The 17,058-nt window shown below is 44.7% G+C and overlaps 1 protein-coding gene across 1 annotated transcript; it reads left to right on the forward strand.

Annotated features, from left to right (window-relative positions):
- The first annotated feature begins 13,980 nt into the window (after positions 1-13,980).
- Positions 13,981-16,738, forward strand: LOC141145566 (E3 ubiquitin/ISG15 ligase TRIM25-like). Its single transcript, XM_073632365.1, has one exon. The coding sequence runs from the start codon at positions 14,026-14,028 to the stop codon at positions 15,622-15,624; it is 1,599 nt and encodes a 532-aa protein (XP_073488466.1). The 5' UTR covers positions 13,981-14,025; the 3' UTR covers positions 15,625-16,738.
- The last annotated feature ends 320 nt before the right edge of the window (positions 16,739-17,058 follow it).

Below are 17,058 nucleotides of genomic sequence, written 5' to 3' on the forward strand. Positions count from 1 at the left end.
TTGACATCACAGATTGCACTCATACTGCCAAGGAAAAATTACTTTACAGTATTGTAACCATTATCATTTACACACAAAGTTAAGTCCATACATTAGAGTAAAAAGAAAATTTATTATAATATACGGAAATATAAACACACAAACAAAAAACAAGGAAAATTACATTTAGCCCACAATGCTGTAAATAAAGCTGGAGTTTCACAACTACTGTAACATCTCTTCACTGGCCACCGTCCTCACCCTCCTGCCCATCCTCACGCTGCTGTCTGTCTGGCCACAGATTCTCGTCAACATCGCAGCGTATATCCTCCCTTGCGATGCAACGAGGGAAGAAACTGCGTGCATGTCGCAACCATCCCCTACACTGATCTCCTGTAATATCCTCACAGGCAGCATCCATTGCATGGAGCAGGGACCTCTGACCTTGAGCCCGATGCTCATACACTCTCCACCTCCAAGCAGAGAAAAACTCCTCAATAGGATTGAGGAAAGGAGAGTAAGGTGGTAGGAACACCATATCCATCCTTGGATGAGCAGTGAACCAGGCCCTGATAAGCGGGCCACGGTGGAAATTCACATTGTCTCATACAATTATATATTGTGGTAGGTGAGGCCCTATGAGACCTCTCTCATTTTCAGGGATCAAATCCAAATGAAGGCGGTCCAAGAAGATGAGGAGCTTCTGTGTATTGTATGGGCCAAGACTGGGGATGTGAGTGGCTACACCATTCTCAGAAATGGCAGCACACATAGTTATATTGCCCCCTCGCTGGCCTGGGACATCCACAGTGGCCCGGTGGCCAATAAAATTACGGCCACGTCTTAGGCCCTTGGCCAGGTTGAAGCCAGCCTCATCCACATATACGAGTATGTGAGAGGTCTCGTTTCCTTCCAATGCCATTATTCTCTACAATAGAGTAACTACAGTTACAGACAGTTACATAGGAATTAGGGTTGTCCCAATACCGATATTAGTACAAGTACTTGTACTCGGGCAAATGCTCCCGATGCTTCCGCCGATACCTTAAAGTCAGCTGTGATTGGCGCGTGGGGGAGTTACAAGGTTCTCCCCCAGCGGCTTTCAGTGGCTTTAGTGACATACAGCAGTGATCGGTCACCGCTGACTGTCACTGCATCCTCCTCCATGCCCCCTCCGTTCCTCTGTCCCCCTCCGCTGTCCCCCTCCGTTCCGCCGTTCCCCTCTCCTTCTCTGTCCCCCTCCGCTGTCCCCTCCGTTCTGCTATCCCCCTCTCCTTCTCTGTCCCCTCCATTCTGCTGTGCCTTTCTGCTGTCCCCCTCTATTCCGCCATTCCCCTCTCCTTCTCTGTCCCCCTCCGCTGTCCCCTCCGTTCTGCTATCCCCCTCTCCTTCTCTGTCCCCTCCATTCTGCTGTGCCTCTCCAATGTCCCCCTCCGTTCTGCCATTCCCCTCTCCTTCTCTGTCTCCCTCCGCTGTCCCCTCCATTCTGCTGTGCCTCTCTGCTGTCCCCTCTGTTCCCCTCTCCTTCTCTGTCCCCCTCCGCTGTCCCCCTCCGTTCCGCCGTCCCCCTCCTCCTTCCTTTATGACGTCATGGTCCCAGCATGTGCAGGGACTCTGGGGCCATGCCCCCTTATGATGCCAGAGTCCCTGCGCATGCTGGGACCATGACATCGTAAGGGGGCGGGGTCACCACCTATATAAATGGCTCCACAGCTCATACACAGCATTTGAGCCGGAGAGACCGTCGTGTCAACATCGGGGAAGAAGAGAAGAAGAGAAGAAGCGGCGACAAGACAGCGGCGGCGAGACAGTGGCGACAAGACAGCGGCAGCAGACCGGGCCCCTCGCTGGCAATAGAGCTGGAAGAAGATAGCGGCGGGGCCCAGGAGAAGAGGCCGAACACTGGGAGAAGAGGCTGAACACCGGGAGAAGTCGGAAGGAGACCCCCCAAAGTTGGAAGAAGATCCCGGAGCTGACAAATAAATTACTCTTAAAACCTGTGTACTGTGTTTTTTTTATATTGACACTTTTCCCTAGGTGAATGGGTAGAGGTACCATGTACCCCAAACTCATTCACACAGGGTGGGGGGCCGGGATCTGGGGGCCCCCCTTATTAAAGGGGGCTCCTGGATTCTGATAAGCCCCCCGCCCACAGACCCCGATACCAACAGCCAGGGTTGTCGGGAAGAGGCCCTTGTCCTCATCAACATGGGGGCAAGGTGCTTTGGGTGGGGGGGCCCCTGTAGGGCGCCCCCTCCCCCAAGGCACCCACCCCTCCATGTTGAGGGCATGCGGCCTGGTACGGCTCAGGAGGGGGAGGGGGCGCTCGCTCGTCCCCACCCCCTTTCCTGGCCGGCCAGGCTGCGTGCTCGGATAAGGGTCTGGTATGGATTGGGGGGGACCCCCACGCCAATTTTTCGATGTAGGGGGTTCCCCTTACAATCCATGCCAGACCTAAGGGCCTGGTATGCCCCTGGGGGGGAACCCATGCCGGTTTTTTCATTTAAAATTTGGCACGGTGTTCCCGCCTCAGGATTCATACCAGACAGCTGTCAGCACTGCCTGTCACTCATCGCGGAAGGAAAACAAAGTTTTCCTTTCCCGATGAGTGAGCCATCTCGGCGCTGGCTCCTGCGACAGGGCTCGCAGGTGTCAAATCTCGCCGAGAAATGCGGCGAGATTGACACAATATCGCGGTCACCTACTGTACCCTAAGAAGAGGTACTACGGGGGGTATTTGACAGAAAGGGGAGGGGGAAAATTATCAACCAGTAGACTTACTGAAATGTCACAGTAAAACCCACAGTATTAGGTAGATTTACATGGGAGGCACTACTGTAATTGCAGCTCTTTGACCCTTTTTCTTACTGTATTGTATGTTATATTCTTCAAAATAAGGATTATAATGATAATTGCATCATACAGTAAGCTGCAGTTTTTAGGTAAAATGTTTATAAATCAGATATGTAAATCAAATACTTTCATACCTGGATTACCTGGATTCAGAAATCAGGTAAAGTGGTTACTGAAACCAATACATTTTGGGAACCACTGCTTATGGTAATTGTAAAAAGGTTATCTTGATTTACAACCAGTGACTGACTTACATGTACATACTGGTACCACAGCTCTTTCACTCTGTCAGAGTTCCTGTCAAATGGTACCCTGTAAATTTGCTTTATTGTCATCTGATGCTTCTTCAATATGCGGGCTATTGTGGAGGTGCTTATAGAGTTGACATTTTGGAATATGGCATTGTCTTGTAGGATTGCAGTGCAGATCTGTCTCAATGTGATGCCATTATTTGCAAACACCATGTTACAGATCTCTTGTTCTTGTTGTTCATTGAGAAGTTTTCTTTGGCCACCCGTGTCAGGTTGTCGTCCAATCCTAGACATAGAATTCAAAGGACAACACTTCATTCGTAATTTATACCTTATGTATTCCATACAGAATGAGTTACCAATGTAATCGTATTGTTGTTTTACTTACAGTAACTTTACCACAATTCTAATGCATCACTGCACAGTGACTGGAATACTACTGTAAACTGTATCATCAATATTGTAGAAAATAAACTATTCCATACTATTCCATAGTATGGAATAGGCACATTCGGCTGCACTCGGCGACCTGCCTCCGCCATTGTAAAGGCCATGGTTGATGATATGGTCTATAATTGTGGCCCGAATTTCATCAGGGACAGCATGGTGTCTTCGTGCTCTTCGGCCTCTTCCCTCTATTCCACCACCACGCACCCTTACTCCTCCTCCTTTTCTTCTTCCTCTTCCTCGAGCAGGCAGTTGCCCTTGTTCATCTACTTGGCCAGGTGCCTCCATGTTCAGAAATTGTACTGGTCATGCACGGTCAAGCTCCATATATACATGTTTGGCAGCATTCACAATCATGGACAGCACCTGTCAGGTAACTAAACATACTGTTTGATTGGTCACCTGAGACTAACTACAACTCATCCTTCGTTAGTCAAGTTCTAGTTGCACCTGTCTGTCAATTGCTGTAATCATTTTATCAAATGTTCCAAGAGATTCATATATGGTATTCATGGTATTATGTTCCTGAATCATTTTGACAATTGAACAGACTATTGTGCATGTGATGACTTAAACAATGAAATGATGCTGACATGTTTTGGAGAGAACAACCATTAGACTGAGAATTGACAATCAGTTTAGATCAACAAGATCTATTCACTTGGAAATTGTGCTAAATGTAGGCTACTTGTACTTAATCAATTGAAAGATGTACTGAGACATTGAGACATGTACTGAGACATTTGCAATTTGATGAAATGAATGAGAAATTCAATTCAGTTGTGAACAATTGCCAAGTGGTTTGGAGATTTGTCCATGTTGTTTTGAGAATGTCATTTCTGTTTCAAGAAATGAGCCAAAACAATGGAGAAAAACTGTAATGCATATAAGGCACCAAGTGAGTTTTATTGCCACGTTAATCAGCCACAGAACCTGTGTAATTATGTGTTCGGTTTTAAAGGGATGAGGTGGCAACCCTAGGTAGATCTAAAGGAGATATTACAATCAGATTGCCGCACGTGGTCAGCTTTAGGGTCACCAAACAAGTTACAATTTGACCATACAATCTTTGCCCAATAAACTTTAGATTTACTAAAACTATATAAGAACCTACCTGATCTATCCAAATTGTATCCAATCAGGAAGGCCCTTACACTAGATAGTTGATGGTGGATCTAAAGGATATTGTACAATCAGATTGTAACAAATGTGTTTATTCTTAATGTGAGTATTCTCAGTTCACCATTACACAAGAACGTGGAATATTGATGGCCAATGTGACGAACCTGACACCATTCCTGTTAGGGTTACAAGTCCAAGGACATTTGTGAAAACTGGAGTTAGACTTACCGGTAACTCCTTTTCCAGTGGTCTTCCAGGACAGCCCTTGAGAGATTGAGTCCCTCCCATTGACCCAGGAAACACATTGCCAAAACATTCAAAAGTCAGTCCCTTAGGTCCCTGGCCAGTCATTTACCAAGAACCGAAGGATGGAACTGCAAAAACATAACAGGTAATAATTTTAGTACATTAACATAATCAAAAAAAAAGGATGGGATTGTGCTGTCCTGGAAGACCACTGGAAAAGGAGTTACCGGTAAGTCTAACTCCAGTTTTCCCCAGTTGTCTTCCAGGACAGCCCTTGAGAGGATCCCCAAGTACTCACCAGATTAGGGGGGGACCACGGCTTGGAGAACTTTTCTCCCAAAAGCCTGATCCTGACTGGACATTAAGCCTAGTCGATAATGCCTTGTAAAGGTGGAAAAGCTTGACCACGTGGCTGCTTTACATATTTGCTCCGGGGTGGCACCAGCTCTTTCTGCCCAGGATGCTGATAATGCCCTTGTGGAGTGGGCTTTAATACCCCCAGGAGGATCTTTGTTTACTGTCTTATAACCCTCTGCTATAGCTAGCCTAATCCACCTAGATATGGTGACTTTAGAAGCTTTTTGCCCCTTATGTTGTCCGGAAAAAAGAACAAAAAGTGAATCTGAGATTCTGAATGGATTGGTTACCTTAAGATACTCTAGGATACACCTCCTCACATCTAATAAATGAAAACGCTTTTCTTTCTCGTTTGAAGCCTTCTGACAGAAAGAAGGGAGGACAATTTCTTGTGACCTATGGAAATTAGATGCCACCTTTGGTAAGAACCCAGGGTCTGTCTTTAGGATGACTCTGTCCTCTAGAATTTGGAGGAAGGGCTCTCTGACAGAGAGAGCTTGGATTTCACTAACTCTGCGTGCTGAAGTGATTGCCACAAGTAGTACTGTCTTGAAAGTGACCAGTCTTAGAGAGGCCTCTGAGAGGTTCAAAAGGTGACCCCAAAAAAGCCTTTAGAACGACTGATAGATCCCAGGATGGGGCGATGTTAACTAACTGGTTTGCGTCTGGAGATTGCTTTACAGAGCCTAGCAATGAAAGGGTCTTCTTGCCACCTTTTCTCTAAGTACACACTTAAGGCCGCTATCTGGACCTTAATAGTACTAGGAGTTAGCCCTTTGTCTATCCCCTCCTGGAGAAACTGTAAGATATTTGCTGTATCCATGTATACCTGACATCGGCTGTTCAACCAGCTGTTATATTTTCTCCATACCTTCCTGTAAATGGCTTGAGTGACAGGTTTTCTACTCCGTAGCAGGGTCTGAATCACTCTATCAGTCAGGCCCTTCCTCCTCAATATTTCCTCCTCAGTAACCATGCTGAGAGGTTCAGCATGGATACTTGTGGATGAAAGAGAGGTCCCTGAGACAGAAGGTCTGGTCTGCAGGGAAGCCTCAGAGGAGGTTAATCTGTCAACCTTAGCAACGTTGTGAACCATGGTCTCTTGGGCCAAAATGGTGCCACTAAGATTAAACACATTTCCTCCACTAGAAACTTAGCTAAAACCCTCGGGATGAGGTGAAGCAGAGTAAACGCATACGCTAAACTGATGGTCCATGGGGTCTGTAAGGCGTCTACTGCCCAGGGCTGATCTCCTGGGTGTAGTGAGCAAAAATTTGGAAGTTTTGCAATCTCCTTGTTTGCAAACAGGTCCACTACTGGTTTTCCCCAGTAAGCTGCTATGTAGTTGAACACTTCAGGGTGTAGAAACCATTCTTGATTCGACACTCGTTGTCGACTCAAGAAATCTGCAGTGTTGTTCAGCTCCCCTTTCAGGTGAATTGCAGAGATGGATGCTAGATTGGATTCTGCCCATTGAAAAATGTGACTGGCCACCAGCATTAGTCGATGACTTCTGGTGCCTCCTTTCTTGTTTATATAAGCTACAGCCGTCATATTGTCTGAACGGACCTGTAGATGATGACCTTGTATTGTATTCTGAAAGAATAACAGAGCCCTGAGGACAGCTGTTAGCTCCTTCCAATTGGACGAGAGAAGCTTCTCCTCTGACATCCACCTGCCTTGTGCCCAGTCTGAGTTGAGGTGGGCTCCCCAGCCCCAGCTGCTCGCATCCGTAGTTAGTATGGATGTGACAGGAGAGATCCAGAGAACCCCTTTGTTTAAATTCTCTGTCTCCTTCCACCACCAGAGCTAGCGCTTTACTCTGGTGGGGATTGAAATCTCTTCTTCCAGATCCTTGTCTTTTAATTGTTCCAACAGAAACCTCTGAAGGTCTCTTTGGTGGAACCTGGCCCATTGTACAGCTGGAATGGCTGCTGTCATAAGTCCTAAGACCGACATCACCTCCCTCACTGTACACTTGGCGCTGCTTTGAAGAAAAGACATTCTCTGGCGCAGATTCAATATCTTTCCTTCCGGCAGGACTATTCTCTGCTCTATTGACAGGATCTTGTACCCCAAGTACAAAATGTTCTGTGTTGGAGTAGTCTTGGACTTTTCCAGACTGATTATCCACCCCAACCAACTCAGGCTGAGCTGTGTCAACTCTAGGTCCCGACGAAGTTGTTTCTCCGAATGGGCCGTGAGGAGTAAGTCATCTAGATATGGAATGATTGAGACTGACTGAAGTCTTAACGGAACTAATGCCTCCCGAGAACCTTGGTAAAGATTCTCAGGGAGGATGACAGTCCGAAGGGAAGTGCTCTGCACTGGAAATGATACATTTTGGTGTCTATCTGGATCGCCATCCGAAGAAAGTTCTGGCATTCCTTCCTTATTGGGATATGCAGATAGGCGTCCCTTAAATCCAGGGTAGCCATAAACACCTCTTTTTGGAGAAGATTCCTTATCAAGTAAATGGACTCCATTCGGAATTTTTTGTATCGGATGGAGCTGTTCAGAGGTCGGAGGTTCATGATTAGTCTGAACTTTCCAGATGGCTTTTTTACCACAAAAATGTGCGAGTAAAAACCGTCCCCCTGTTCCTGAATGGGGACTGGTGTCAATACCTCTTGATCCACCATTTCCCCTATTAACAGAGGTAAGGCCTTGGCCTTTTCTGAGTGTCTTGGAAGCTTTTTCACAAGAAACTTTGAGGGTGGATCGCTGTGAAATTCCAGCGCATACCCTCTTTTTATAATGTTTAAGACAAACTTGTTTGAGGTTATCTTTTCCCACTGTGGGAGAAAATTCACTAACCTTCCTCCTACCGGAACCCTGATGTCACTGGGGTTTAGGGTTTAAATTGGGGTGGTTAAAAAGTATGCCCCCTTTCCCTTTCCCTTTTTGTCCTGTCCAGTGCTTTTTGGGTTTGAACTCCTTCTCTGACTTGGAGGGTTCCTTTGAGGGACGAAAACATTTTCTTTGAAAATTTTTCTTTTTGATGGGAAAGGTTTTCTTTTTATCGGCCGTTCTTTCCAAGGCGGTATCTAGTTCACGCCCGAAGACTAATTCTCCTGTAAAGGGGACACTGCACAGGCGTGTTTTAGATGCCGTGTCCCCCCCCAAAGTTTTCATCCATACTGACTTCCTGGCTGCAACAGAAAGCGCCACAGTTTTAGCTGTAAATTTTATGACATCAGTGGAAGCATCAGAGATGAAACTTGTCACCTTAAAAAGCATAGGAAAGGTTTTCAAGAGCTCCCCCTAGGCGTGCCTGCCTTTAGGTGTTCTTCTAGTTGGGATAACCAGAACTCCAGATTCCTGGCAACACAAGAAGTGGCTAGAGCTTGTTTTAAACCTGCCATAGAAGCATCCCAGGCCCTCTTTAAGACTATGTCTGTTTTCCTGTCCATTGGGTCCTTTAAATTACCCATATCCTCAAAAGCATGGTCAGACTGTTTTGAGACTTTGGACAGAGGGGCATCTAGTTTAGGATTTTTATTCCAGACCGCCTCTGGGCTCTCATCAAAGGGGAATCTCCTTTTAAGGGAATTTGGAAAGAAGACCTTTTTATCTGGCTCGGCCCACTCCTTGCAGACAAGGTCAGAAAGCACTTTATGTATAGGGAATACCTTAGCTTTCTTTTTCCCAGAGCCTCATACATTTTATCATGTCTGGTCAATTGAGTTTCTTCCTCATCAATTTCCAGTGTATCATAAATAGTGCTCAACAGCTCATCTACTTCCTCAAGAGACAGCTTGTATTTTGCTGCTTTGTTAGCTACAACCTGATCCTCCTCCTGATCTGAGTCTGCATCAGAGGATTCAGGGCTAACCAACATGGGGCTATGCTCCCTGACTGTACGGGGCTCCCCAGAACTGGGTGTTGTAAGGCATGGTGAGGAGGGAATCACAGCTGCTTTACTGGTGGAAGCAGACGTGCTTACATCTGCGATTAACTCGCGGAGAGATTTAAAGGTTGCCATAAATCTATCCCCTATTTTGTAGACGCTATAACTTTTGCGCAAACCAATCAATATACGCTTTTTGCAGTTTTTATTACCAAAAGTATGTAGAAGAATACAAATCAGCCTAAACTGAGAAAAAAATTTGCTTTTTAAAAAAAAATTGGGGCTATTTTTTTACATCAAAAAGTCCAAAATATTTTTTCAAAATTGACGCTCTTTTTTTGTTTATAGAGCAAAAATTACCAGAGATGATAAAATAGCACCAAAAGGAAGCTCTATTTGTAGAAAAAAAAGGATGTCAGTTTTGTTTGGGTACAACATCACACGACCGCACAATTGTCAGTTATAGCGACGCAGTGCCATATCGCAAAAAATGGCCTGGTCATTGAGCAGCCAATTCTTCCGGGGCTGAAGTGGTTAATTGGAAGTCACATTTAGGTTGTTGTTGGACACGGTGGAGGAACTAACACCTATGCAGGCTTCCTGACACCAACATTTGGATGATGTATCTAGGAGAGGGGGGTTCAGCAACTTTGACATCTCCCATCCTGTTCTTGGACAACCAACATCTTCACATTCCATGGTGCCTGGATGAAGGTGCCAATGCTACCTGTGTGGAAATAAATGCTATAGTATGGTGCGAGGAGTCTCTTCTAGTTACATAGCCCCATCCTTGATGTCTCAATGAGATGATGTAACTAGAACGGGGGGGTTCCACACCTTTCACACCTCCCATGCTGTTCTTGGATAATCAACATCTGCCTCAACACATCTAATGGTGATTGGATTAAGGTGTTGGTGCTACTTGAGTACATGTTGGGGTATCTTTCTGACACTCATTAAAACTGAAAAAGTGGCTTAGAGAATCTACACAATGTCTTCGACATTACAGAACAAATCCAGCTCAATGTGACCAACTGCTACTAACTAAACAATGAAGGTTTTGTCCATACTGCATTGTATAAAATAATGATTAGTTTATATTAAAATAATGGAACATATGAGGTGTGTCCAGAAAATAATGAGAATGATGCTTTAAAAATTATTTAAAAATTTTACAATTGAACACAGTCTTCTAGTGGGATGGCGCTCAGATCCGGCGTAGTGGCTCTTTGGACATTATCCACACTACCAAAATGGCGTCCGTTCTCGTGTTCAAATCCTGAGTCACAGTCCTGACTGTCGGTCACAGTTGAGAACAGACCTCACTGCATCCACGTTCTGTTCCGTTTTTGACCGACGGTTCACTATAGGAATGATTGTGGAGGAAACAGGAATTACCAAGTCAATTGCTCATGAAATCGTGACTCAGGATTTGAACACGAGAAAGGCGCCATTTTGGTAGTGTGGATAACGTCCAAAGAGCCACTACGCCGGCTCTGAGCGCCATCCCACTTGAAGACTTTCAGGGGCGCTATGAAGAATCGAAAAATCCCTGGGAACGTTGTGTACACTCACAAGGTACATATTTCAAGGGAGACAATGTTCAAGTGTAACATTTTTCAATAAAATAATTTTTTAATATCATTCTCATTACTTTGTGGACACACCTCGTATAATGACACTGTTCACTGTAAATGTGGCTCCTCGTGTTGCTTCTTCCTCTTACTTTCCAGCCCTGCTGTACAGGGACTGCAAGAAGTTGATACCAAATCATATTCAGTTACTTACATTGCTTGAAGTTAAAAAATAAATGTATGATTATACAGCTGCATTCATTTGTGTCTTTTATATCTGCATCGAGTTTGGCTTCAATGGTCTGATTTGCAATAGTTTCTCATAGTTGAGCTCCTTATTTATTTGGATCTCCTTCTCTGCAGCCTTTCCAGTTCCAGGACATCTTTTTGGTTAAAGTGATTGTAAACCCTTACAAACCACTTTTTACTACAGGTAAGTCCATAATAAGGCTTATCTGTAGCTACCCCGGATATCCCCTAAACCTGCACAGTTTAGGAGATATCCCCTGTATCAGCATGTGCCAACGTCATCAGCACATGCACACTGAAGCAACGGCTCGTTCGTGTCATTGCTTCAGCTGATGTGCCAATACCGGCGGCTCCCATGCGCAGGAGTGATGTCATCACGGCTCCAGCCAATCACAGCAATAATACCAGAAATAACTCTGGGAGACATGTCGCCGGGCAGAGCAGTGTGCCAGGACCACTGCGGGGGCTTTAATCTAAGGTGAGTATTTCATAATAAGCTAGTATGCTATGCATACTAGCTCATTATGTCTTTGTCTTGCAGGTTTTGTTTTTTTTGGGGTTTTTTGTGGGTTCACAACCACTTTAACTCCTTTCAAAACTAGAGTGGACAGTATTGAAGTAATATGACTTGTCTCGCTCTCTTGAGTCCTCAATAAATTTTAGATGTTAGATGTAGAATTGGAGATTGGAATTGAGATCTGATATGAATTGGATCTGTTAGGAGAAATACACAAAAGCCGCCTTTGCTGAATTTTGCAATCTGTAATGGTTTGTGACCCTCATCCTTCCTTCTCTACCTAGTGGGTCACTTACCCAGAGCTACCATGTGTTTGTCAAGTGTACGTGTTTACTTCAAGTTAGGGCTCATTTACACTTGCTTCGGCTTCAACAAGGCTTCAGACAGGCTTTGATAAAGCTCTCTTAACGCTAGTCAAAGCTCCTGTCACTAAATAAAATGGTTAGCTTACAGTCCTGTTTACACCTTGCTTTTGCTTAGTTTTGGCTTCACTTCAAAAATTATACCCCATGTAGCTTCAGTGGTGCTTCAAAGAGTCTACAAAGCCTCCATAGAAGTGTATGGCAAAGATCACTTGAAGCCTCATTGAAGCCCCACAAAGCCTCACCAAAGCTTCACCGAAGCCCTATCGAAGCCCCATCGAAGCCTCATTAAAGCACCAAGCAAAAGCAAGGTGTAAACAGGACTGTAAGCTAACCATTTATTTAGTGACGGGAGCTTTAACTGGTGTCCAGAGAGCTTTAACCACTTCCCACCCGTCCTATAGCAGATTGATGGCCGGGCGGTGGTTCAGCTATCCTGACTGGGCGTCATATGACATCCAGCAGGATAACAGCCACCATGCACCCGCAGGGGCACACATAGTGGCAATCGGTGGAGCTGTGTGTCAGTCTGACACACCGCTCCACCGGCAGACGCTCTTTACCACGTGATCAGCCATGTCCAATCATGGCTGATCACGATGTCAATAGGAAAAGCGTCTGATAGATACGAGGAGAGGAGAGTTGATCTATCAGACTCGCGTCTGATAGATACGAGGAGAGGAGAGTTGATCGGCTCTCCTGACAGGGGGGTCTGTGCTGATTGTTTATCAGCACAGCCCCCCCTCACATGCCCACACTAGACCACCAGGGAAACTGCCAGGACCACCAGGGAAGGGGGCAACATGTGGATGGCCAGGTATGTACCCCATGGCCATCCACATGTGCAAATTATGCCCAATCTGTACCAATCAATGCCCACAAATGGGCACTGACTGGCACCATTATATATCAGTGATGCCCATCAATGCCACCCATCAGTGTCATCAGTGCCACCAACCAGTGTCATCAGTGCCACCCATCAGTGTCCATCGGTGTCACCTGTCATTGCCCATCCGTGCCCATCCATACCACCTATCAGTGCCACCCATAAGTACCCATCAGTGCCATCCATAAATACCCATCAGTGCCACCCATAAGTACCCATCAATGCCACCTACAAGTACCCATCAGTGCCGCCTATGAGTGCCCATCAGTGCCGCATACCAGTGCCACCTATCAGTGCCCATCAGTGCCGCCCTTCAGTGCCGCATACCAGTGCCACCTATCAGTGCCCGTTAGTGCAGCCATATCAGTGCCCGTCATAGAAGAAGAAAACATACTTATTTACAAAAAATTTTAACAGAAACAAAGAAAAACTTGTTTTTTTTCAAAATTTTCGGTCTTTTTTTATTCGTTGCGCAAAAAATAAAAACCACAGAGGTGATCAAATACCATCAAAAGAAAGCTCTATTTGTGGGAACAAAATGATAAAAAATTTGTTTGGGTACAGTGTTGTATGACCATTCAAATTGCGACAGCGCTGAAAGCAGAAAATTGGCCTGGGCAGGAAGGTGTCTAAGTGCCTGGTATTGAAGTGGTTAACCAAGCCTCTCCAAAGCCTTGTTTTAAAGCAAGTGTAAACTAGCCCTAAGTGCCTCATCAAGAAGGGACAAGGACATCCACATCCTTCTCTGTCATTGATTTTTTATATATATTTTTTTAATGAACTGTTCTTAGGGTTGTTGGAAGTGATCTGGGAGTGTACACTGTGCATGTAATACAAGAATTGCTAGGAGCAAAGTGAAGGAGCATTTTTTGTCTCTGCCATAATTCCTGGCTCTGTTCTGCCTGCTTTGGAGTTTGGGGTTTTTCTGCCCACCTTTGTATGTTCCAGCTCCTCCTTTTACACTATTCATAGTAAAAACACTTTTAACCACTTGTATATGTCTCGGGACAGGTTTCTTTTACCGTTGGAAATTATTTTCTCCTAAACACAAAAAACAAAAAGCATAAACATGCAAATAGCTATTCACACTACATTATATAACTTAACTTTGTGTCTTGTCTGCAGAAGCAATTTAAAGCTAAGAATTAGTACAATGTGTATCAACATGTAGGGACATATACCTTCAATATAAATATTTATTTGTCCTCCAACTTCCTCAAGATAAAAGCTGCAAGACCAGCTCAGCCCCACCCTGTGCTGAGAAATGTGAGATGACTTTGGATTTTCAGTCTCAGAGACTTTCACTTTCATTTCTCTCTTCTGCTGTCAGCGATGGCGTCTGCTGATGTGAGACAAGAGCTGGACTGTTCCGTCTGTCTGAACATTTATACAGATCCTGTAAACCTGAAATGTGGACACAACTTCTGCCGGGTCTGTATTGATAGTGTGTTGGATACACAGGAGAGATCTGGAGGTTATTCCTGTCCTCAGTGCAGAGAAGAGTTCCAGGATCGGCCTGTACTGCAGAGGAACATAACACTGCGTAACATAGTGGAGGCTTTCCGATCTACTCAGCTGGAAGAAGGGAAGACTGGAATCTTCTGTACTTACTGCTATCACTCTCCTGTACCTGCTGTTAAATCCTGTCTGATGTGTGAAGCTTCTCTGTGTGATAATCACCTGAAAGTCCACAGCAAGTCACCAGAACATGTCCTAACTGATCCCACCACTTCCATGGAGAACAGAAAATGCTCCATCCATAAGAAGATCCTGGAGTATTACTGCACTGAAGACTCTGCCTGTATCTGTGTGTCCTGCAGGCTGGATGGAGAACACCGGGGACACAAGGTGGAGACTCTGGATGAGGCCTCCGAGAAGAAGAAACAGAAACTGAGAAATGTTCTGCAGAAACTGATGACAGAGAGAGAGGAGACGGAGAAAAGAGTCCAGAGTCTGCAGGATTGCAGGAGAAAAGTACAAGAAAAATCAGCTGGTCTAACAGAGAGAGTCACTGCCCTGTTCATAGAGCTCAGGAGACATCTGGAGGACCTGGAGAATAGAGTCCTGAGGAACATCTCCAGCCAGGAAGAGCGGATCTCATTGTCTGATCTGATCCATCAGCTGGAAATAAAGAAGGAGGATCTGTCCAGGAAGATGGAGGACATTGAGGAGCTGTGTAACATGACTGACCCACTGACTGTCCTACAGGAATCAGACACAGGAGACTTGTGTGATACTGAGGAGGGAGATGATGAGGACAGAGAGAGACATGATAGACTCCTCCATGATGGAAGGGATCTGGATGTGGCTGGAATCTCACACACATTACACACAGGGTTATCTGATATGATAAAAGAGGTAAATGTATTCTTCTATATACAGGAAGCTTCAGACATATTACTGGATGTGAACACAGCTTATAATAATCTACAGATATCAGATGACATGAAAACTGTATCCTGGTCAGATATAAAACAGAATCGTCCAAAAACACCGGAGAGATTTCAGTTATGTCCCCAGGTATTAAGCAGTCAGAGATTTTCCTCGGGGCGACAATACTGGGAAGTGGATGTCAGTGAGGCAGAAGATTACATGATAGGGATGTGTTATCCCAGTATAGAGAGGAGAGGAGGAGGAGTGCAGGCAGGGATTGGAAGAAATAACAAGTCCTGGAGTTTGTTCAGGTATAGAGGTGTGTGTTCTCTAAGACATGACAATAAACCGATCAGAATATCTCCCAATCTCTCCAGTAACAGAGTCAGGATCTATGTGGATTATGAGGCCGGGCAGCTGTCCTTTTATGATCTGTGTGACCCGATCCGACACCTCCACACCTTCACCACCACCTTCACTGAGCCCCTCCATGCTGGGTTAGCAGTAGGAAAAGGTTCTATAACAATATCTGGGGGTGAAAGGCGACCTGAGAAATAATAATATAACAGAAAATCTGCCCAAACCTGCTGACATCACAGAAATCTGAATCTGATTATTTGTAACTAATGGAATAATGCAGAAGATTCATATTCCATATGTCATAAATCTAAAGGTTCCCAACACAAACAATCACAGCATTGAGAAATCTCAGCACAGGAAAGTGTGATTTATTCTCTTATAGTGACAATAATAAGATTTGGGGTTTTCAGAGGTTCATTAAGGGCCAGTTCACACCACATGCAGTCCAGTGCGTTTTTTTTTTTTGAATCAAAAACGCATAGAAAGTAGGTTATATGGTTTTCAATGGCATAGTTCACACTAGTGCTTGCAATTCCATTCCAGAAAAAAAAGTAGAACATGCTGCATTTTTCCTGCACTGGAATGTACTGGAACGCTGTAAAACGCACCAAAAATGCACTGGAAGACCCATGTTCTTATTTAAGGTTAAGGGAAAAAAATAGGGGGGGAATGCACTGGACTGCATCAAAAACGCACCAAAAATGCAATGGAACGCATCAAAAACACGCATAAAAAAAGCATCTGGAGAGCATCCGGACTGCGTTTCTATGGTGTGAACTGGCCCTTATAGTGACAATAATAAGATTTGGGGTTTTCAGGGGTTCATTAAGGGCCAGTTCACACCACATGCAGTCCAGTGCATTTTTTTTTCTGCATCAAAAACACATAGAAAGTAGGTTATATGGTTTTCAATGGCATCATTCACACCAGTGCTTGCAGTTCAGTGCGTTTCAGTTGCAGAAAAAAGTAGAACATGCTGCATTTTTTCTGCACTGGACTGTACTGGAACGCTGTAAAAAGCATCAAAAACTCACAGGAACGCACCAAAAACGCACTGCTACACCCATGTTCTTATTTATGGTTAAGAAAAAAAGGGGGGAATGCACTGGACTGCATCAAAAACATGCATTTAAAAAAGCATCTGGAGCGCATCCGGACTGCGTTTCTATGGTGTAAACTGGCCCGGATGCGTTCCAGGTGCTTTTCTGCATGTGCGTTTTTGATGCATTCCAGTGTTTTTTTTCCCCTCTTTTTTCTTAACCATAAATAAGGACAAGTGTGTTGCAATGCATTTTTTATGCGTTTTACAGCGTTCCAGTACAGTCCAGTGCAGGAAAAATGCAGCATGTTCTACTTTTTTCTGGAACTGGAACGCACTAAAACTGCAAGCACTGGTGTGAACGATGCCATTGAAAACCATATAACCTACTTTCTATGCATTTTTGATGCAGAAAAAAACGCACTGGACTGCATGTGGTGTGAACCGGCCCTAAGTGTTATTGGTCAGGATAAGATTATTATCATTGATTATAATTTGAATGATTATTCTAAATTGTCAGAAAATGTAATGTACACTATTGCAGCTTGCCAATACTTAGATGTGGTGACTGCATTGGTTTTCTTTTTTCAGTC

This window comes from Aquarana catesbeiana, linkage group LG05 (assembly GCF_042186555.1).
Source record: "Aquarana catesbeiana isolate 2022-GZ linkage group LG05, ASM4218655v1, whole genome shotgun sequence".
NCBI lineage: Eukaryota > Metazoa > Chordata > Amphibia > Anura > Ranidae > Aquarana > Aquarana catesbeiana.

What these genes read in the sequence shown, in the direction of transcription:
- LOC141145566 (XM_073632365.1), top strand. Translation starts at nt 14,026, where the DNA reads ATGGCGTCTGCTGATGTGAGACAAGAGCTGGACTGTTCCGTCTGTCTG.